This window comes from Moschus berezovskii, chromosome 13, assembly GCF_049115385.1.
Source record: "Moschus berezovskii isolate FMDL1 chromosome 13, NW_MosBer_1.0, whole genome shotgun sequence".
Classification (NCBI taxonomy): domain Eukaryota; kingdom Metazoa; phylum Chordata; class Mammalia; order Artiodactyla; family Moschidae; genus Moschus; species Moschus berezovskii.
Window position 1 is genome coordinate 12,759,354 of NC_142472.1, and position 23,980 is coordinate 12,783,333.

Below are 23,980 nucleotides of genomic sequence, written 5' to 3' on the forward strand. Positions count from 1 at the left end.
CTCATCTACCAGTAAGAGTGTGTTGGGAGAAACTTGTTCCTACAATTCATTAAAGTACCCAGTTTGTGAATGATTTCTAAGTCAACTATGGCTGGATTCAGTTACCCCTTTAGAAATTTCACGTTATTCTTTCACATTCCAACAGGGATGGGCTTTCCTGGAACATACACAAATGTCACAGGGTTGCAATCCATTAACAGAGGCTCCTGCAGCCACAGTGGGCTGGGGGGCGGGGGCGCTATCCTTTGGTCTCAATTCAGGATGTGGCTGAAACACTCAACCAAATTAATGTGATGAGCATCTCTATGGGGCCAAAAGTGATACAAACATTGTGAAAGTCGCTCAGTCGTGTCCAACTCTTTGCGACCCCACGGACTATATAGTCCATGGAATTCTCCAGGCCAGAATACTGGAGTGGGTAGCCATTCTCTTCTCCAGGGGATCTTCCCAACTCAGGGATCGAACCCAGGTCTCCCACAATGCAGGTGGATTCTTTACCAGCTGAGCCACCAGGTAAGCCCGATATGAATACTGAAACACATGATTTTTGCAGTGTGTGGCTATCTTACTTAATGTCAGATTCTTCTCCTGATGTTCTTTACAAGCCCCATCTCTGCCTTTTCACCCCCCTGTCACCCTCCCCCCACCAACACAGCCTCTCCAGTACATCACACTAGAGATACAACGGACAATTTGTTATTCCTCAAACACACTCTTCCCAGTCCATGCTCTTCCCCCTGCCTGGGATGCTCTTCCCCCACTGGTAGAATTTTCCTCTCCAAGTCCTAAGGAAATTTCCCCTCCTTTGGAAAGTCTTTCTTTCCAAAGTTAGTCTTTCTTGCTCCATGTTGCTTGTCACCACCACCTACTGTAGATCTGATAGCCAAATACATTGTCTCCTTCTTCTTCACTCTCAAATTCCCTACGGTGCTTTGCATGATATTTGACTTTTGCCTTGTTCTGAACTCCTTTGTGTCCTCCTACTCCTTTGGAACCCAGAACAGAGCATGTGTTCGAGAACAGCTTGCTGAATTAAATAGGATAAATACATTCTGCTGTGGTTATATACATAGCGTTTCCACTAAACACTGACCAATCTTTCATCAAGATGTGTGACAAGCTTTTGTAAGAGTATGGTTTCTGATCATTAGGGAAGATCTGTGCTAGCACCTCCCTGTTCTATTTACTCTGTATTTCCAACTTAATGAATAAATCAACGAGAGAGTCAGTGGGTCATCTCTGTTCCGACTGGCAGAAGCATTTCACTAAGGCATTAATTCTATCAACCAAGACTTCTCAAACATCTTCTGCTTCAGTTGCACACATATTTCAAGTCTAGAATCTCTGAGTAGGATTATCAGGACACTTCCATGAATCATATATTCCACTTTGCAGCATAAGCACAGCCTCAGTTTTCCCATCTGCAAAATGCAAATAATTATGCCTGCCACTGGCAGAACTATCCTGAAGAGTAATGTGATAAGAACACTTACAGGAACTCAGAATAAACCTGTCAGAGAAATGCCAAGAATTATTATGCTGCTATTTTTGTGTGTGGTTTTTGTCACTTTTCTAACAGAGCAAAGAAAAAGTATAACCACTAGGTTAAAATAATTCCTGTCAAAAAAGGAAAAATCCCACTCACTGAAAATGTGCTAGGGCATCAACCAGGGTGATAATTATATTAGCATGGGTTTGGGGAAGAATCCCATATTTTGCATAATATTTTATATTAGTATCTCCCCAGCCTGGAGGCAGAGTTCCTAAAATTCAAAGTCACATTGTATCAGTGGGAGAATTTTAGCAGTATATTAAAAACTTCATTGCGAATGACCTTTCAATAAAGCAAAACTTCCAGGAGAAAATTAATGTTTCTTGTTTCATCTTTATGATAATTGTTAATATATTTATAGAAAAATCAGTTAGTTTAAAAGTAATGAGCCCTTCATTTACCAAGTTAAAAAAATTTTTTTTGAGCATCATCAAAAAAAGTTTTGAGCATCATCATTTGCAGGATTTAAAACAACAATGATTAACAAAGACTGATTATCATCATTATCATCATAAATTAGGCTAAAAATGTGGCCTATGAGAAAGAAAGCTGAAATAAAAACTAGAGGAAAAACCCTGAATTTTCTGTTATGGAATTAACTGGGGGACGGACTATACTGTGTGTGTGTGTGTTTGCACGTGCACTCAGTCGTATCTGACTCTTTGAGACCCCATGGACTATAGCCCACCAGGCTCCTCTGTCCGTGGAATTTTCCAGGCAAGAATATTGGAGTGGGTTGCCATTTCCTCCTCCAGAGGATCTTCGACCCAGAGCTCGAACCTGAGTTTCCTGCCTCTCTTGCATTGGGAGGCGTATTCTTTACCACTGAGCCATCTGGGAAGCCCAGGACTTATGCTAAAATCCTTTTAATAAAATTATTCTTTCATCATTTAAAAGAAACATGTGAAAACTTCACAGAAGTTGAAATACACTTCAGAGCATGAGATCCACATGTCTGTTCACTATATTTATATCATGTTACAGATGTAAATACTTCTAAAGCACAGAATTAAGTGGGCTAGAACCCACTGTTCGGCTCCCAAAGCTCACAATGGAGGGCTGCTGGACACACTTGAACAGTTCTTAAAGAATCCAGCAGAGGGCGGGAGCACACAACCACAGCACCCAGCACAGCCTTTGGGCCCCCGACACGTGTCTCACCAACTCTAATCAGGCCATGGCAATAAAGGGATGTTATTTGTTCTTGCCTTGGCAGTCTTTAAGTGGTTTCCAGGTGAAATATTTTAAAATGAGAATTCTTCCAGTGATTTGACAAAAAGAGGAAGAGTTAAGTATGGGTTAGAGGCCTTCAGTCTTTGGCACGGCTTAGCTCCAGGGTTTCAGAGGCATTCCCAGAAAATGGTGGTGGCATTACTCCCCAGTCTTCAGAAACAGACATGCCTTTTTCTGTTTTCCCCCTCAGTACATTCTTCCACATTTTTTTCTCCCTTAAAATATCTAGTGATGAGGTCTATAAAATAAGACACTTAGAGAAACCACGCAGAACCTCAAGAAAAGTTTACCTTCTAGTAATTATTTTATAAACATGTTACAGCAAGTAGATTACAAGTACTATCACTGCTGTGCTACAACTGCACTTAAACGTCACCAATTACGGCTGTAATCGGGCAAGAGTGAAGCCCTGATAATTACTGATTTAGAGACTCACTCCATAGGTCTGTGAGTCTATATATGTTAAGAGAACTAAACTAAGAAAACTGTACGCTAAGAACCACTTTACTCACACAGTTGATATTTTTACTACAATCTAAATATTCTTAAAATAATTCATTTTAAAGTATAGATTTTATATGAAGAATAGGGTACAAATATTTATTCAACTCCCTCCTATGTTAATTTCAGATATGCAACAGTGTTTAAGAAAATGGGTAAGAAACCTGAAAAGTCCACCCAAGTGGATTGGGATCCGTATGCTTCTTTAAGATAAAATTGTTATTCATCTATATTGACCTTTAAGTCACTATCATGGGATGAAAATTTTGACTTCAAACTAAGAATTCAATGGACAGTCTTCTCACTAAAGCTTAAGTCACTCCTGGTTCTTTAAAAAAAATTTTTTTTTTTTTTGGATCCTCTAGCAAAGTTTATTTTGCAAATATTATCCCTGCGTTTAGCTCAGATTAAAAGGTCAAAACCCCAGCCATTTATGGTGACTCTTGTGTTTGTATATGTATATAGGTCTGTGCTCAGGGAGGTGGATAAAAATATGGAGGAGAGTTGGCATGTATTGTATTTTTGCTTCTTCGCTTTTATCTGATGTTTTACACCAGACTCCGAAAGAGGACTCTGGCCTCCACATATGGAGGCCGGCTGGTGTCATGTCATGTAAATCAAACTGGTCTCAGGGTAACTGGATTCAAGGTCTTTTTTTCATTAGTCCTGCCACCTTGGGAAGTCACTTCACATTTAGGGGGCCTCAGCTTTCTCATCTGTAAAACAATCAACTGGATTAGGAGATCACTAAGACTCCTTTAACCTTCAAGATTCTATGATTAATAGAATTCATTTCTTAGTAGAATGACAGAGTTAAATTAAAGCACCTTAGCACCTACTATTATCAGGCATTGGCTTAGAAACTGAGGATAAGAGGTCTCTATATTTGTGAACTTGGTGGAAGTTGAGAAGGATGGCAAAAGAGATAGAATGGATGTAAAATATGAGTAGAGCATTGCTTTAATTTGAATAGCCTCATTGTTTTTTTCTGTTTTTTTTTTTTTTAGTGCTCTGAATAGGAATAGAAAAAAAAAAGGTTAGTATTTACTGGAATTGCTATTTTTAGGTCATTCAGGGTTAATGACAAATTTCAATTGTCACACATAAGAGGTCTTCTTTACATAAACAATTTTACACAGCTTGTGTAAATATGAGAAACCCAAAGCCCTAACTGCTATTTGCTTCTCATGGGTTCAGTCGGTCACTTAACTCTACAGAATATTTGGCTTTAGAATCCTAACCGTCTTTAGCTATCTTCCCAAGCAAGGTAAATTATCTAGATAGCTAGAACAATGACAAGTTTCAGGCTGTATTTATCGTACCTTTGATAAAGCAAACTAGATGCCACCAAACAGCTTAAAGGAATGAGAAAGAAAGCACATGACCGGAGGGCACACGGACACAGGACTTGGAACTGTCAAGGCACGTACCTGTCGGAATAAACGCGGTGTGTTGCTGCAGCTGCGCGCTGGTGAGAGCCTGCTGGTAGTGCAAGACGCTGGGGTTAAACACGGTGCTGGCACCGTTGCTTTTTTCAAGTGCTTGTCTCTTTGGTAACGGATGAAGAGCACCAGGAGGGAAGGCCTATAAGTGAAGAATCGGATAAGACATGTATAACTCAAAGTAAACACACCTTCAGTGACCACAGAGATCATCAATCGCAACAAACTTTTAAAAAACGACAGCTAAGGAGATGCCTCTGCCATGCACCTTAATTTAAACAGCGGCAATGTCGAATGAGTGAGAACTTGTTATTGCGAGCGAAAGCATGACTTCGGTAACCCCCAAACGGCAGCATCTTAACTAAGGAAAAGAAAAACTATCAAGCAACAACAGCGAAAAATGACTTCAGCTTTTAAAATGAGCTAAACTATTCTAAGGGGGGGAGGCGGAGGAAGCATTTGTGTTATTAATATTAATACCTATTCTTTTCTTTAACTAAAAATGGCAATTTCTTGAATTTAAAGGTTAATTAGGATTATCATGAGCATTTTTTACGAGCCAAGTAATTTAAATTTGCTTCACTCTTTTGGAAAATTGTTAGGATTAATTTATTCCACATATTACATATGAAAATGAGATGGCTAAACACCTTATTGAATTTTTCTCATTAATTAAACATAATGATTGTTTGCAACCAATATTTTACAAGTAATACAAATCTCGATGGTTCTCTGAAAAGCTACATGCAAAGCGAAAGGTGAAAGGTCAAAGTACCAGGTCTACAGATGCTTCGAGAGGTCGCTTCATTGCTTTGGCAGTCGACTGAGTCTTTTAATAACAGGCAGCGAGCACATGATGGCAGTGGGCCAATGGGATTCAAGCGAATTAACATACAGGTAAACAGCAAGCAGAGGTGCATCATGGGAACGGCATTGCATTGTGGATAGGTGAGAAGGAAAAAAATATTCTGAATGCAATATACAACGTACAAAACACTAGGCATGCACAACAACAAAAATGTTCTCTAAAGAAATGAATATTACACCTTAAATTAGTATTGAAGCAAAAATGCATCTACTATACCTTAGTTAAAAGCATATAAGAGAGTAAAATATAGATGTTTGAAATTCAGGAAAGTTAATTAAAACAGCAGCTTGCATACACACCATAAGCATTTTTATATTGCTTCAGAAAAAAATGCAAAACTTTCAAGGGCCACAGGATTGAAGAACTTCTGATAAGTTAGTTTTCAAATATAAAATAATGAATGCACTATGTATAAGATCCAAGTTGAAAAAAAAAAATGTCTTTAACTTTTATAAAAGTAAGTTTTAATGATGATCTAGCCTAACAAAATGAAGTGGCAAACTGAGACAAACAATTCAGGCAAAAAAATATTCAAACACAAGAGTATTTAGGCAAAACGGTTTGGGTTTGGATCTTAATTTTTTGTCTGAATTATGTGGATAATTGCCTCAATTTTTCTCTTCACTCTGCTAGTGTGGATCTGGCAATATGCAATAAGCTTCCAAACTTAACAAGTTTTGAATTTGAAGAGTAGGTTTCTCAAATTTCCATTTCATTCCACCGTATGGTTTCTAATGACTAACTTATCTTCCATTCTGTTTTCCACCACATTTGAAATTTTTATTCAATTTATGGCAAACAACTTACCGGGATTACACTAGGAAAATACCCTTTAAAGGGTATTTGGTGTCCTCGGGTATCAAAATAATTTTACCTAATAATTCTATTTGTACTTTTAACTACAATCAGTGACCAACCCACTTAATGAGAGGTGGAACTCTTTCTTGGCTAGAACAGGTACAATAGCTAAAAATAGCAAAAACAGCTAAAAAATAGCAATGAACTGCTTGGAATATAAGAAGTAAGATAATATCTTTAACTTATAACCATCCTTTGGGCAGATAGTTTCATTTAAACAGCTGAAATAATAATAAATAGTGATTGATTTAGACCATGATGAGAAAATCTTCCTGTTCCTTGATAATTGTTGTAAGAAATCTAAAAATTTTATGATGGAATTCTATGAAAATAAAGTCAAAGGAATAGCTCCAATGCAAAAAAAAAAAATAAAAAAGAAAAGAAATGAAATACCCCTTTTCTATGTTTAGCACAATAGGTAAATCCCCAAGGCTTGTATAACAAATACAAAAAGTTTTATTCTAAAGCTCTGAGTTACAAGTATGGCATCTGGAAGAAAATGGGATAGTATTTAACCCTTAAAATGGGAACAATGAATGACATTTTCCTTGGTCAATAAAGAGCTGTTCTTCATCATTTGATGTTTCAGGATTAAAAGTATGAAAGTGACAGGAGATAAAGGGCTAAGGGTGAGTTGCGGGGCGGGTGGGGCGGGGAACTAGAAATAAAGTGGAAAGGACTGTATGGAGAGAGCGGTTTAGAATAGCCAATGGAAAAGATGTTTCGGAAGGCAGTTTGGATAGAGGCCATCACAGAGAAAATCATCGTTCTCCAGGCAGAACAGTGAACATTTGAAAAAACCAACAAGATTCAGAACAAGAAAGCTTTGAATATTCTTTCCTCCAATGTCAGTTTGCCATGATGTAACTTTCACGACACCACTTTTATTTAAGATCTTTCATTCCAATATATTTTTACATTGCTAGATAATAAAAATTTTTTTTGCTTACATTAGCCTATACTAACTACATAAGGCTACACAGCCTGTTCTCACAGAGTGCATTAACAACATTCACTGGACGGAACAAAGTGACCGTGTCGGTCACTCTCGTGTTGGACTCTCTGTGACCCCACGGACTGCAGCCCACCAGGCTCCTCTGTCCATGGAGTTCTTCGGGCAAGAATATTGGAGTGGGTTGCCATTCCCTTCTCCAGGGGGTCTTCCCAATTCAGGGATCGAACCTGGGTCTCCCACATTGCAGGCAGATTCTTTACTGTCTGAGCCACAGGGAAGCTTATTAACTGGATGGTTAAACTCAAAATCATTTTGGCCTGGACTTTCTGGATTCCATTCTTCCCTTCACTTTTTCAGTCCTTGGGAGATAAAGAACACACCTACTCTTGGGTTGATCTTTTCTGATATGCTAACTAGGAGAGTGATTATGTCTCCAAAGGCTGGTACTTACGAACAAAATTTTGAACAAAAGATCATTTAATGAAGTCTCCTAGTAGAAAACGAGATATTAAGCATTTCTCCCTAGGATAATCACCTGAAAGGTTAATGTTCTCTTTTTTCCAATCCTCATTTGATGAAATGTAATTTTCACAGAAATTATAATAAACTAGGAATTTAAAGAAGCTGAGAGCTCTAAAGTGAACTGGATACTGACAGCATCTCTCTTTCTACCACTCACTTGGGTTTATCTTTACTAGGTGCAAATATCTTGTCTTTTCAAGGAAACACGCAGCTCTTGGAGTGGACATATAAATATCTTGCACATCTCACGCTTTGAGGGACATGTGTGGAATGTATTTTAAAAACTGTATGGGTGAATAATCACGTTACAGTGTGCCTTTGTAGTACACAGATGTTCTGTTTTAGAGGATATTACATGACTGCAGCCATATGTTTACCTATATTGAAAGATCTTCAGGCTTAGAGCAGACCTTAGAGATCCCCAAGGCCAGTGAACCTTAGGAGCTTCCTTAGGCACCTAAACAGAGAACCAGATTCTCTTTAATTGAGCCCCTACTGCCAGATACTGCGCATCCATTCTAGCTGGCTTCACCAACATTTCTGATCCTCTGTCCCCTCTCCGAGCCTTCTCTATAGCGTGTGTGCATGTAGCCAGGCATTTCATTTTCTGGGTCAAGGAGCAAGCCAACTTCAAGGCAAGCGAACCAACTGTCCGGCCTTAGAGGTAAAGACCAAATGTGAGGAGTCAAGAAACGTGGATGACAGTAACCAGGGCTGCCACTTCAATGCAGAAGAAAGGGATATGGACAAGCAGGATGGAATTCAAAGTTCCTGAACATGTTTTCGTGACTAGCTGATGGCAGCTGGTCTTGTTTCCTTTTACAAAATAAGTATCTCCTGCTGCAGTCCCATTTTGGGGTGTGTGTGTGTGTGTGTGTGTGAAGGAAGACTGTTGTCTTGAAGGCTATATACCCTTTGTGTTAAAATTACCAAAGAGCAGCTCTGACTTTCACATTTGAAAAATTCTGGTGAGGATGATGCCCATGTTTTAAGAGGTATTGTAAAATTATAAGGCTCTAAAGGAAAGAGATGCCTCCTTTTCTGGAATCAAAGCTTTGAATTCATTTTCAGGGTCCAATTAATCAAAAGAAGCAGAAATTCCTGGATCACAATAAAAACTACACTACAGAAATTCTTGGAGCTCAGGCATGGAACCCAGGTGAATGGAACACTAATATCTTCTGGCTGCAATCATCACACCCATTCACTCTCTTAAAGAAATAAAATAATCGTTTTTCTTTCATGGTGCTGAGTAATTTTGTTACTAGAGTAAGAAGACTGTGACTTCATCCAACTGCAACTCGTTTCAAATGAGCCTCTCACTTTCAAAAGACACTGCAGATTCAGCTAACTTTCATGCCATTGTCAGAAAGAACCTGATGCTTTTCTTCTGAAACTATATGCCTTTGGGTTGTCTTTGACGATGCTGCAAGACCACCTGAAATATCAGAACTCCAAATCCAGCACAGGGTAACAATCGAGGAAATTAGGGCAACTAAACGTACCGACATCCGCTCTAACAACCTTTGTGCGTTTTGATGAGAAGGGTGTGAAACTGTACCGAAGAAGGGCACACAGACTCGTGATTTAAGGAAATCGGGCTGTGTGTAAATGTAACCGCCATTTCTTCTCTTCTCTCCATCAACCCAGGCCGTCTACCATTGCCTTGTTCTAGGTACACTGCTCCTTCAGTGATTCAGGAACATACATATTGTGGATGTGAGGACGGCTACTTCTAAGTAGTGTGTGTTGTGTCAGCTGCTCACTCGTATCTGTCTCTTTGCAACCCTACAGACTGCAGCCCGCCAGGGCTCCTGTGTCTATGAAACTCTCCAGGCAAGAATACTGGAATGGGTTACCACTCCCTTCTCCGGGGGATCTTCCCCACCCGGGGATCGAACCCAGGTCTCCTGCTTTGCAGGTAGATTCTTTACCCTCTGAGCCACCAGGGAAACCCACTTCTAGGTAACAGGCAGATAAATCAAGGCTCAGATAACTCAGATAAATTCAGGACTCAGCGCTAAAGGCTACTATGAGTACCAGTGGTTTGTTGTATTTAACAGGTATCTAAGGAATAAGGTCGGAGAAGGCAATGGCAAGCCACTCCAGTACTCTTGCCTGGAAAATCCCATGGATGGAGGAGCCTGGTAGGCTGCAGTCCGTGGGGTTGCTAAGGGTCGGACACGACTGAGTGACTTCACTTTCACTTTTCACTTTCACACATTGGAGAAGAAAATGGCAACCCACTCCAGTGTTCTTGCCTGGAGAATCCCAGGGATGGGGGAGCCTGGTGGGTTTCTGTCTATGGGGTCACACAGAGTCGGATACGACTGAAGTGACTTAGCAGCAGCAAGGAATAAGGTCCGTCTAGTCAAGGTTATGGTTTTTCCCGTGGTCATGTATGGATGTGAGAGTTGGACTGTGAAGAAAGCTGATCGCCGAAGAATTGATGCTTCTGAACTGTGGTGCTGGAGAACACTCTTGAGAGTCCCTTGGACTGCAAGGAGATCCAACCAGTCCATTCTAAAGGAGATCAGTCCTGGGTGTTCATTGGAAGGACTGATGCTAAAGCTGAAACTCCCGATACTTTGGCCACCTCATGCGACAAGTTGATTCACTGGAAAAGACTCTGATGCTGGGAGGGATTGGGGGCAGGAGGAGAAGAGGACGACAGAGAATGAGATGGCTGGATGGCGTCACCGACTCGATGGAGGTGAGTTTGAGTGAACTCCGGGAGTTGGTGATGGACAGGGAGGCCTGGCGTGCTATGATTCATGGGGTCGCAAAGAGTCGGACACGACTGAGCGACTGAACTGAACTGAACTGAAGGAATAAGGCCTAATTTTTTTGTAGTTCCAGAAGCTGGACCCCATGATGCATTTCCATCATGTCAGGGAGGACCGTTATCCCTGTCACTTAATGAACTCCAAGCTCCCTGAGGACAAGGAAAACTGCCTAACTTATTTATTCCCATCCAGCAAGTGCCCGATGAGCGCCAGATCTCATGGATTATCCAGGGTCTATCATACATTAAAACACTGACGTCAAGCCAGAGATCTCACACCACAACAGATTAATTCTACAACCCATTGTGGTTGGTGCTCAAACTTTGCGGGCACAATGGACTCACAGGGAGCTAGAAAAGAAAAGGCGCATGCCCAGCTCACACCCAAACCAATTAAATAAGAAACTTGGGGGAAGTGACTGCCCTTGGAAACTTTCATGTGCCCTCAGATAACCCCAGACTACAGAAGCCTGGCTAGTGCAGTCCATGGGGCTGCAGAGTCGGACTTGACTTAGAGAAGGAACAACAACAACGTATTCTAGGCAGGTGCTTCTCAAACGTTACTATGTATACAATCCACCTGGGGATGTTTGAAAATTCAAGTCCTGATCCCAAAGGTCTGGGGGTGGGGGGCGCTGAGTCGAGCTGTAACAGGCTCCCGGGGTGCTGGGGAGGCCTGTGTCTTAAGAGACAGGCCAGTGACTCAGGGGACTTGGGGCTAGCTTCCAGGCCTTTTATTATTATTATTATTTTTAAGCACCATCCATAAAGCAGAGACATTACTTTGCCAACAAAGGTCCATCTAGTCAAGGCTATGGTTTTTCCAGTGGTCATGTATGGATGTGAGAGTTGGACTGTGAAGAAAGCTGATCGCCGAAGAATTGATGCTTCTGAACTGTGGTGCTGGAGAACACTCTTGAGAGTCCCTTGGACTGCAAGGAGATCCAACCAGTCCATTCTAAAGGAGATCAGTCCTGGGTGTTCATTGGAAGGACTGATGATAAAGCTGAAACTCCAATACTTTGGCCACCTCATGCGACAAGTTGACTCACTGGAAAAGACTCTAATGCTGGGAGGGATTGGGGGCGGGAGGAGAAGAGGACGACAGAGGATGAGATGGCTGGATGGCATCACCGACTCGATGGAGGTGAGTTTGAGTGAACTCCGGGAGTTGGTGATGGACAGGGAGGCCTGGCGTGCTGTGATTCATGGGGTCGCAAAGAGTCGGACACGACTGAGCGACTGAACTGAACTGAACTGATACTGCTCCATCTTCATCTGTTTCATGACTTGCTGTTCTGCATACATTTTCTTTTAGGGAGAGAGCGAGTTTGCAGCATGGCCTTTGTAATAAGTAACAGGAAGTGGGGAGCAGAAATATGGGGGCAGTGGCTCCCGGCCCGGGTCCATCCTGCGCCCGGCTCTCTGCTCTCCCCGGCTCCGGGCCGCCTCCCTGGTCCTTCCAGCTTGGGGAGGGGCCCTGGCACCCGCCCCCGGCTTCCCTGCGCCCGCCTGAGGGATTTACTTATTGTGCAGCGAAGGGAAGGAGGGAGGGATGGAACAAAAGGGAAACGAAACGGGCGGGGCGGGGAGACCACGACAGGAGGGAGGCAGCGGAGCAGCGGGAGCCCAGCCGGCCGCTCCCGCGCGCGGAAGGCGCGGCTCCGGGCGCGCGGGCTTCGGGGAAGGTGCGCGGCGCGCGCGCCCCACTTACCATGACTGTGGCCGCGGCCGCGGCTGCCTGGGCGGCCACCGCGGCCTGGTTGGCTTGGTGCTGCGCAGCTTTGATTTTGGCCTGCAAGTGTGCAGGAGGGTGAAAATATTTGCATTTCTCCCTCATGCAACGCCCCTTTATGTAATCCATACAAACGGTTACGGTGTTGTCGTTCGTGTCGACCATGGTGCTGTCGGCGGGGTGTGCAAAGCGGCAGTCGGTCTCTCCCCGGGCACAGTTTCCTCGCTGGAACTCCCTGCAGACCTAGGACACGGGGTGGAGAAGAGCATACGATGCGGTGGAAAAAAAAAAAAAGAAAAAGAAGGAATAGATGCTTTCCCTTGTGCCATTTACAATCAATATTCGATTATTCAGAACCCAAGTCACTGGGATCCCGGGCAAACTATGATCACTTGAGTTTTGCTTCGCCCTGTTTGCTGGGGTGAGAATCTGTATTGAACAAGGAAGTAAAAATCTACACTTGGCTAAGATAACAGAAAAATCAACAAGGCCCCCATTGTTCTTGAGTTTTACTTATTTATATTTATTTACTTTTATAGAGAAGGGAAGGAAGGAAAGAAAAAATATATATACTAATTCAGAGATTTTATGTATATATATACATGTATATTTACACACATATATGCATAAAATTTGGTCTTCTGTATATAACTACATCTCCTTCTACCATAACAACTCTGGGAAGTTGCGGGGTTTTTTGCATGGAGGGATTATTTCACCAAGGATCCAGCCACAACATCATAGCTGCACAATTCCAAAAAGAATTAAGGAGAAGTGACAAACTTGTTTCTCCTCCCTGAGGACGGAAGTGGGGGGCAGGGTGAATGTGAATACTCTTGTTTTCCCCTAAATCTCTCCTGCTCTACAAGATAAGGTGGGCTTCTAATCATAGATTAGAAGAACTATGATACCCGAGACACCAAAACTTTCACTTAAGTCACAATATTATTATTTTTGACAATAAAGAAAAGATAAAAAGGAGAGAAATATGGGAAAAGAGAAAGCAGGGGGCCGGGGGAAGGAAGTAGATTTTGAAGTGTTGATGTATTGTTTCTTTTTCTTATTCTTTAGTCCTTAATTATCCTGAAATATCTAGTAACTAAAATGCTCCATCCTCTGAGAATTCCCATGGATCAAGAGTTAACTGTATAAACACAATTTTCCTTGGAATTTAAAGAGTATTCTTAATCTTGCCCTAAATATCAATAACATGAAATAACACAAATAATAAACATATAACAGTTATAAATATCTGTATCAGAGAAAAATTATTAGTGAAATGGTAATTTCTTTTCTTCTCAGGCTCTACATCCAGTGTTGATGTGCTTAAGTGGTGGTTCATATCTTGATCACTAGTGACTTATAGGAAGGGTCACTGACATGACACTGGAAGCCTTGTGAGAGTCAAAGGTACTTGGGAAATGCAGTTTCACTGATCAGTGGCCAGGCAAGTTTGAAGGCCAAGCAGATAAATCACAAAATTATAGTTTCCTTCTACTTTGGATATTATCCAACATTCCATCTTTAGCTCATAAAATGTACAAAAGAAAAATTACTAAGCTGTTCCCACAGATTGTGAGTAAGCCTCCCCTTGTAAGTGGAATGACTCGAGGCTGAGACTGCATTGGGTGTCGGGCATTTACCTAGGGGCTTTGTGTGCAACCGACTTCATTCCTGCTTTGAAATAAATTGCAAGCTGCTTTGCTAAAGTCCTCGTGAATCATTTTTACATATGTCTTTGTCTGCCAGTCCTGTTGGGAAGGACAACTTGTTCCCAACTCGACTGATTTAATTTGTTTTCTAAACCACACAGTCACGTACTGAACACGAAAGCTTCATAGGCCCACCAGGTGGCGCCCCAAACACTTTTCCAGTCCCGTGAAAGGTCTGTTCAATATTCACAGGGGTAGGCTGGATCAAAACAGTAGCCATGGGAGTTTATAGTCTTTTCATTTGGGGATCCATATACTTCATGGGGTCGCTAAGAGTCGGACACGACTGAGCGACTGAACTGAACTGAACTGATACTTAGAAGGAAGCTGGTATTAGGCAACATTTTATCACTTTCAAGATTTAATGAGTAAATATTTAAACAAATGCACATTGAAAGAATCATTGTCAAATGATCCCAAGATAAAGCACAGTATATATGCTAATCTTACATATGTATCACCTAACTATAATTGGTGATTGAATTTAAGGAGCCCTTTGAAAAATCTATCAGATTCTTTATACTCCATATAAAATGCTGTATTAAATATCAGAGGATTCAGTAGTTAAGATAAACGGATGCCCTGATTAAAAAGAAATTTAACCCAGTAAAGTTAAACCCAGGTGAGCTGGTGTGACTCCTGACTTAAGAATTACGTTTTCTAAATATATGAATTTGTTTTCTCGACTTTTCTAGAAGACTTGAATGTCAGTTAAAGAAAATATCTCAAATCAATAGACGCTCCCAGGCTCTAGTTCCCCTTGTTTACATACAATCGAGGCTGGGGCATGCTGGAGCAGCCATACTAGTTCTTAAAGTACTGAAATTTGATCATACCAGTTGGTCTGCAATTACTGTCCTACTTCCTCTGTCCTGAGTGTCCCCTTCATCCTGGCTGCTGGCTGCCTAACTTGCCCATTCCCAGATCTTTCCAGGATCCAGCAAAGGTTCATGCCTGGCACAGTTGGAACCTTTGGGAGCCATTTCCATTACCTACGTAGCGACTGAGTCAGCCTTCCATTGGTTGTTGCATATTTTGCCTCTGAATACACATTCCACACAATCGATTTTTATTTGTATTGAACTTATTCTTTTCCCGCAGACTAATTTCCTTTATACCTGGCCTTCAATTCAAATAGTAGAATTATGAAATGTGTGACTTTTAGGTGAATCTGTGTGCATGGCTGTTTTGTAAGACTGAATTGGTATCTTACAAGCATTCACTTCCATAGAAGTACACTGCTACCCCCAAAGGCATCTCAAAACACAAATATAATTGAAGTACCTCCAGTTTGTCAGTCCTGAGAAGTTTCTGAGTTGCAGTTGAGCCCGGGACAGTGACAGGTGGACTTCCAGGAACAATAACAGGTGTGGTGGGTAGAATTTCCGTTGGGACTAACCCAACTCCAGGGGTTACAGGTGCTAAGTAAGGAGCAAAGCTAATCGCCGTATTTGTCCCTATTGCGGGACCTACAGGAAAAGTGGGCTGTTAAAGGAAGATAACACAGGACAAAGACTTCTTTAGAATAAAACTTTAAAAAAATCACCAGCAACATTTACTCACTGCATATAAGACTCTTTGTGTTACTTGCAAAAATCAGTGCTGAACTGTGAAAATTCTTTAAGCCTCTCTGTTTTGTGCTCAATAAAAATGAAATCCATATAGACCCTCTTTTTCCCAAACCATATAAACACAAAGGAGGACGTCATAGAAACCTAACTATAGGAACCGGGTTAAACTTTTATTCCCATGAAAGTGTTCTCAAGAAAAGAAAACGGTTATTCCATTCCAGTGGCTCATCATTCCACACTAGAGAGTGTTACAGCATGAAGACAGTAAAGTTTACGGAACGCTGACTCAGGATCTTTGATGTGTTCTACATGTCTCTCAAAAGGAGAAGCAAAAACAAACACCATGAACATAGACTGATTTTCAGACTGATCAGGTTTGTACACTGTCGAGAGAACTGGGGATTATTTGGTATTTTATTTTGCTCAGACTTACCAGTGTGCCTCCATATTCTATCACTAGCATGTAAAATCCCCAAATTCAGAGGCAGTTTTCACATAGGCCTGCTATTTCTTGCTCTAGCTCAACTGTGTCTAGATCCGGTCTTCTTTTCCTGAGAGGTTGGATGGAAAAGCTTGAACTTTTCTGTTGGCCATTAAAAGTTGCTTTGGTTTCCTAGGTCACAAAGTCAACGTGGCAGTGATAAAGGCATAGAGTACCCTATTAAAACCTCTTTATCATTGTCCTCTTTGTCCAGGGATAAGATGAAATATACTAGAGGGTTGATGGGATGATGGGTTTCAAAAGCTTCACCTGAAAGGACACCTTTCAGAAAGGAAATAATGTACGTTTAAGAGAAGAACAAACTTGGCTTCACTTTAAAGGAGCTGATGTTAAAGATTCAAGATACTAGATAAACATTTTTCTTAGAATAAATTTTGCACTGATTTGGGACCGTATTGTTTTGTTGGTTTGTTTTTTGTTATTGGATGACTTTTAACCTATTCATTTTTAGGACCATTTTCAGATATTTGCAATTACACGTTAACGCAGTTTTCTAATATTGAACAACGCCGTTGGCCGTGTCATGCTGCTTCTCTATTTGCACATTGTGGGTAACATTCTTGTTGTCTATTTATAGCTCTGAGTTGTGGAACATATGGGGAAAATAATAATCTGTGCGAATTAAACAGGTTTTTGTTGACAGCAGTAACAGAAAAATATCTCTTACAAATGATCATGTTAGAAAACAGTGAATTATTGATAGTTGGTGCGGGGAGTTCTTAGAGAGGCTGAAAGTCTTTACTGAAGTGGCTGGGGGTAGGGAGGGATGGAAGAGGTGATTCTAATGGCCTGCGAGAGCTGCTGCCAGCATTCCTGCGAGGGGTTCTTAGATCTTTATGGCTCCGACATAAAATTCACTTTGGGAGAAAGTTCCAACATGAGGTCTCAACATGGGAAATTGATGGCAGCTAGGATTTTTTTCCTCCTTGACTTTCTACAAAATTTTATATGTGTATGTTTTCCATTTTCATCCCATTTGAGTCATAATTATAGAATGTTGTAGTTTTCGGTAACTGTAGCTTTTATAATTCAGTACTGTTGAAAAGAAGCCAAGTGATTTAAATGGTATAAGGACGATATAATGTTAAGATTTAAGAGAATCAATTCTGAAAGGTCATAAATCACAAAAAAAGACCAGGGATTCAAAGAACCGGCTAGATCAGAAATGCCTGGGGGGAATTTCACAGATAGAGATATCACAAATTCTGACTTAACAGATCTGGGTTGGGGGGGGGCTTGAAATTTGCATTAAAAATTTTATTACATGATTTGATGTGCGGCCCAGTTTGAGGACCAATGTCATAAATGAGTGAAAATAAATATTAAGAAAACCCAGTACTAGTTGTGTGGTTAACTCAAAGACCAATGATCAAAATAAACATTGAGAAAAAAGAGCCCTCCCCCATATCTCCATTTTTGACTTTCTATTGAATCAAATTCCCAAAATCCCTCCCTTGTAGATCATTTGAAGCCCAGATCATCATGGTGACAGAAATTCATGTTGTATCTTGACTGTCCATGGGTTGTCAGAACCTCAAAACTCATTTCCCCAAACCTTTTTGGATATCAACAAATCTCTTGCAATTAGCTAAATTTTGCTTTCTCAAATATGTTACTTGTTCATCTAATTTAATGATCAAAAAGAACAAACTGCAGTTTGTTCTACTGATGCACAGCTGTAATAAAGTTCACGGAGAGTATTATTTAAAAGTAAAAACACAAATATGAGTCAAAGGGAGACATGAATTCAAAATCCCGAGGTCGGTCAGTTATTCACTTTTACCCTGGGCAGGAAATTTTTACCCTGAGCTTTTCTGCAGAAGGGAAGTAAAACTACTTAGCTTAAAGAGTTGGGCTGAGCAAGATGTTAGTTCTCTCTTACTTCCTACAGTTGGACTTTAAAAATAGCAGCTATCATTAGTAGTGTAAAAGTTAGTGTTAATAAAGTTCCCTCCAAAAAATTATCCATTGATTCTATAACAGGAATGTTATTAGCATAGCAGTATAACAATAGAGGTATAAAAATCTTATTAAGTGAAGGCAAACATCGTCTCTATTTTGAATACAGACTGGGAGAGTATATATAGTTTTCTTTCATGTGAAAGTTAAAAGTTCATAGACTTTATGAAGATAGATTCAATTAAATATTTTCTCTTTTTTCTTATCAAGAGTGTTTTTTGTTGAAGTTGAAAAGTTAAAAAAAATAGTTAACAGTGATTTTCAGAGATGGGCACCATATTATTATTATTGTTGTTATTATTACTGACAGTAATACCTTACATCTGTGAAAGGTTGGGCTGTTCTCACACACAGTGTCTGCTTTAATCTCCTCAACACCTGTGAGAAGCAAGCCTGGCAGCGCTAACTGCACAGTCTTACAGGTGAAAGCAATTTAGAGCAAAGGCTGCATGGATTACCCAAGGTCAGTGCTGCCAAGGTGGACTCAAGGCAAAGCACCCCGGACTCCTGGCTCCCAGTCTGGGGCTGTTCTGACTCCTCTGCCCTTAAGTATACAGAGTGAGCCTTGGTGGGGAGCCATTCCCACGGTCAGCCCAAGGCCTCCTGCAGACAGGAGGTTAGGGCTACTCTGAACAGCCGCCTGCCTGGGAAAGTGGGTCTCAGATCCTGGATTCGAGTGAAAGTCTCAAGGTAGAGTGGAGGCTGATGTCTGGATTCGGGTCTGAGTTGGTAGCTAGAAGAAAGGCAGCATCTCCAGGGGACTCTGCTCTTGGGAGCCCACCCGCCAGGGCCAGCAAAGCTGGCCCTGTGGTTCCTATAGGGGGACTGTTGCCAGGGGGTCTGAGATCCATCTGGTCCCTATCTTCTCCCAGCACCAACTGCAGTGAGGCCAGAGGACAAGAGATGCAGAAGGTCTTCTAGAAGAAAATCACGTCCGGAATGCAGGTCTTGCGTCTTCCCTCTGGACTTCACCACAAGAGCCTGTGTTTCTCTCCCTGGCTTCTCACTCTCCACTCTTCTTTCTCTGTAACTTACAGCAGTAGATGTGGCCTCAAAGATCACACACACACACACGCACACATGCACTTTGATATTTTGTAGTGGCTTGAAAGGATCAGGGCTGGGGAGGACTGACTGACGTATCTTACGGCTCTAAAATGTAGTCGATTGCCTTTTTAAAACAAGAACATGAGAGCTCATGCGTTTAGAAAGCTTTGACTTCAAAGGATAGGTATTTGGCACTTAAACTGAAAGGCCTAAAACATGGCATCTCTTAAGCTTTCTCCCTTTATTGCCAGGAGCATCTCTGGAGGGCAGAATGCTCAGTGCAAGATCTTGCCACCACGGACTGGATTGTACAGGCTCTTAATCCCTGTCCTACTAAAGGCCACCCACCTGCCACTTTATTGTGAGTGTATGCATGATGTTTGTGTGGGAGATGGGGGGTGGGCCGTATGGTTGGAAGGAAAGGAAGGAAGAACTGCTGTCATACCCCATTAGGAACTGCTGCTGCTGCTGCTGCTGCGTCACTTCAGTCGTGTCCGACTCTGTGTGACCCCATAGACGGCAGCCCACCAGGCTCCCCCGTCCCTGGGATTCTCCAGGCAAGAACACTGGAGTGGGTTGCCATTTCCTTCTCCAATGTGTGAAAGTGAAAAGTGAAAGTGAAGTCACTCGGTCATGTCTGACTCGTAGCGACCCCATGGACTGCAGCCTACCAGGCTCCTCCATCCATGGATTTTCTAGGCAAGAGTACTGGAGTGGCTTGCCATTGCCTTCTCCGCATTAGGAACTGGAGAAGGAAAAACTGCTTAGAGGAAAGGTGAATGAGACTTTGCAGACATAATGAATTTGAGACAGAAGAGTTATAAGAGCAAAGAATCGTTTGCATTTTCATTTATTCAATAAATATTCATTGTTGGTACAGACACGGTGCCAGAACACTGTGTCTCCATTTATTGAACTTAAACCCTAATGGGGAAGAACAAAGAAATAAAATCACAACTCATTTGTGATTTTACAGATAAGCAGAAATGAAGAGGCCTCACTTCTGAGATGAAGAGAAAATAGAGACTAGAGATAGAGATTGGCGGTGGGTTGCAGCTGACAGAGTTGGAGTCCTTATGAATAAGATGAAGTTAAAATGTGATCAGTAGGAAGCTTCCAGCAAAAAAAAAAAACCTTTAACCAAACAAGAGCTCTGTGTGTTCACAAGCTCTGTGTGTTCACAGAGCTGAAAGTTTGGTTTGGTCTCAGTGGACACAGGAAGAGTGGCCTCTGATGAGGTGAGCTGGGTAGGGACCTGACCACAGATGACACTATAGATAAAATCAAGGTTACACGTTTAGACTTTGTCTCCAGTGAAACGGGAAAGCATTGAAGGGTTTTAAGTAAGGGAGTGACAGTATACCATTTATGTGTTTAAAAGATTCCTCTGGTTGCTGTGCCCATTGGAATAAAGCAAGAGTTGTGGCTCAGTGGTAAAGAATCCACCTGCAATGCAGAAGACAGGGGTTCGATCCCTGGGTGGGGAAGATCCCCTGGAGAAGGAAATGGCAACCCACTCCAGTATTCTGGCCTGGGAAATCCCATGGACAGAGGAGCCAGGTGGGCTACAGTCCATGGGGTCGCAAAGAGTTGGACATGACTGAGCAACACAAAAAACACCACAAAGAGGGTAAAGCCTATAAGGTATTTTGAAAGAAAGGTTGATGGCAGCTAAGATGAGGGTGCTGGGAGAAGGAGAAGCAGGTGGACTTGAGGGCATATGACAGGACTTGCTGATGAACTGGATGTGAGAGAACCTGTTTGGTTTTGGTTTGAAAGTGCTGGCTACACTTACTGAGATGAGAAGGCAGTAGAATGAAAAATTGGTCTTAAGCATGTCAAGTTCCTGTGACAAATCTGAAGCTGAGTCCAGTAGGAGGCTGGGTTCCTAAACCCGGGTCTCAGGGGAGACATCTGGATTGGGAACATGCTTTTGGTAGTTCTCAGCCTGTAGATGACCCACAGCCACAGGGATCGATGAGGCCATGAAGGAGAAGGTACTTGATAGATGCGGCCAGCACTGGGAACATCAATGTATAGCAGCCTCAATACAGCATAGAGGAAAGAGAAAGTCAGTCATATCCTATTCTTTGCAACCCCATGGGGATAGTCCATGGAGTTCTCTAGGCCAGAACACTGGAGTGGGTAGCCTTTCCCTTCTCCAGGGGATCTTCCCAACCCAGGGGTCGAACCCAGGTCTCCCGCATTGTGGGCCAATTCTTTACCAGCTGAGCCACAAGGGAAGACCAAGAATACTGGAGTGGGTAGCCTATCCCTTCTTCCCAACCCTGGAATCAAACCAGGGTCTCCTGCATTGCAGGCAGATTCTTTACCAACTGAAGCCCGAATAGAATAGAGGAAAAGAACGGGCAAAGGAGACAGTGGAGGAAGGCGTGATCAGAGAGGAAGGGGTGCTCTGCAAAGGAGAGGGGTCACGTGCTACTAAGGAGAGACTGATGGCCTGTTACCAAGAGGGCGAAAGAACAAGGAAAGCGTCAGTGACTACCTGTGTAGCAATATGGAGGTCACTGGTTAGAGATTTCAACAGATGAGAGATTTCAGGGCAGATGGAAGATAAAGGGTGTGAAAAAAACCATCCAGAGCTCTTTAGAGAAGCTTACCCTAGAAGGAAACCTAAAAATAGAGTGGTACTTGTGACTCTGTTTAGCAATTTCTTTGTCTTGAGCAATTTCTGCATGTATTAGTTTCCCGAGGCTGGTCTAACAGATTCCTACCAACCAGGTGGCTTACACAGCACGCATTTATTCTTTCAGAGTTCTGGAGGCCATAAGTCTGAAACCAGTTGCACTGGGACAAAATCAAGGTTCTGGCAAGACTGTGTTCCCTCTGGAGGCTCCAGGGAAGAAGAATCGGTCCCTTGACTCTTCCGTCTTCTGGTGGCTGCTGGCGTTGCTTGGTTTGTGGCCCCATCACTCCAGTCTCAGCCTCCATGAACACATTGCCTTTTCCTCTTCTGCATGTGTGTTAACTCTCCCTCTGCCTCTCTTATAAGGATGCCTGTGATCTCATTTAATCCTGGAGAATGTCCCCATCTCAAGACGCCCAATTCAATCACATCAGCAAAGACCCTATTTCCTTGGAAGTTTCTAGGAACTATTCTACTGTCACTAGTTCATTCCTGTGACTCTGAAATTACTTGTTTGTAGAGTCAATGACTTTTAAGTTTATTACATTTTTGCATCCCAATTTGTCTTGTGATTTAAAAACCTCTCTTAAATATTTAAAGGTAATACTTCTTGCTCACAGAGCAATCATGATTATTGTCCTCTAATTAATATATGAGACAGTACAGAAACATAGCTTTCAAAGAAAATTCAATTAACAGTTTAGAATAGAAATGAAATTCTTATTAACAGGCCATTATTGAGTACCAGGGTCAATCCTTACAGATTCTAAATAAATAAGAAGTGAATGATTAAAATGATTTGAGATATAATACACTGCTACTATGTTGACCTAGGTGGCTCTCAATTTATTCCCATAGACATTATTTAATATGTATAACTAAATTATTTTATCATTTAGGTAATTTAATAAAATAATTTATATGTGTATATCAACAATGAAACCCTAAAATATACTTGTGAGTGGTTTTAAATAGATCCACTTAAATGCCTATGTGTGTGCTTAGTTGCTTAGTCGTGTCTGACTCTTTGCCACCCCTTGGACTATAGCCCGCCAGGCTCCTCATGGGATTTCTCCAGACAAGATTACAGGAGTGGGTTTCCACTTTCTTCTCCACGGGATCTTCCCGAGCCAGGGACCGAACCTGCGTCTCCCGCATCAGCAGAGAGATTTCTTTACTGCTGGGCCACCAGGGAAGCCCTAAGATGTACTTACTCGGGATTTCCTCCAAGCAGCCTTTCCTGCCTCATCTGAAATCTAGTTCCCTGGGCCCGAACCTTGCTTTGCCTTTCCCCTGAGTCTGTCTACCCCTACAGGACTGTAGCGTATTCATCTGAGGGTCCTTCATACCTGCACCTGCACTTTTTCCACTCTGGGCAGAGCTGGTTCCTGGCCACTTGGCGCTACTCACTGCTCTTGGGTAGAATCCTGGGGACAAGCAGAGCCATCTACCCAGACCCTCCCCTCCTCCTGGGGACAAGCAGAGCCATCTACCCAGACCCCTCCCCTCCTCCTGGACAGCCCCCACCTTCCCCATCTCACCTCACAGACACACAATAAGAAAATGCAACTTCCTGGTAGCTATCCTTTTTTCATTTAGCAGCTTTCAGTAACAACAGAATTTTCATACAATAAAGACTGATTTTTAAACAATTGTCTTTTGTGTATGTACTTTTTTTTAAAAAAAAGAGCAAATTTCACTCACTTCACTGGCTTTGTTTTTCTTTTTTTAAAAATTAGCTTGTTTTTGACAAATAATTTACAAATGTGAACAAACTTCACTAAAGGCAAAAAAAAAAAAAAAAGAAAATGCGCTCCTTTTCCTCAGGGCTTCATTCCTAAAGCAATTGCCAGACCCTTAAGGAAATACTTTCAAACACTGAAGTCAGGAAGAAAATATTACACAATACATATTCACAGACTGAACTCCCTTGGCATTTAATCTTGCGGTCCTCACCACGGCTGCCACACCCTCTGCAGGCCTCTGAGACAAGAGGTGTGGGTGGCTGAGGCCCCCTGGTTCAGCTTCCTTCAGGCCCGGAGTGGGGTGGTGGGGGGTGGTGGAGCAGACAGCAGAAAGCGCCCTGGTCAA

General features: G+C 42.0%; 1 protein-coding gene across 5 annotated transcripts in view; it reads right to left on the reverse strand.

The window, feature by feature from the left end:
* MBNL2 (muscleblind like splicing regulator 2) overlaps positions 1–23,980 on the reverse strand; it is a 170,517-nt gene that overhangs the window by 35,228 nt on the left and 111,309 nt on the right. For 3 of the 5 annotated variants that reach the window (XM_055426579.2, XM_055426577.2, XM_055426578.2), the window contains exons 4-7: positions 15,448–15,648; positions 12,431–12,694; positions 5,504–5,557; positions 4,717–4,870 (exon numbers count right to left, since the gene is read on the reverse strand). In XM_055426579.2, coding sequence (XP_055282554.1) covers positions 4,717–4,870; positions 5,504–5,557; positions 12,431–12,694; positions 15,448–15,648 — 673 coding nt within the window. The remainder of the gene's footprint in view (positions 1–4,716; positions 4,871–5,503; positions 5,558–12,430; positions 12,695–15,447; positions 15,649–23,980) is intronic. The other 2 variants (XM_055426581.2, XM_055426582.2) reach the window with 1 other exon arrangement.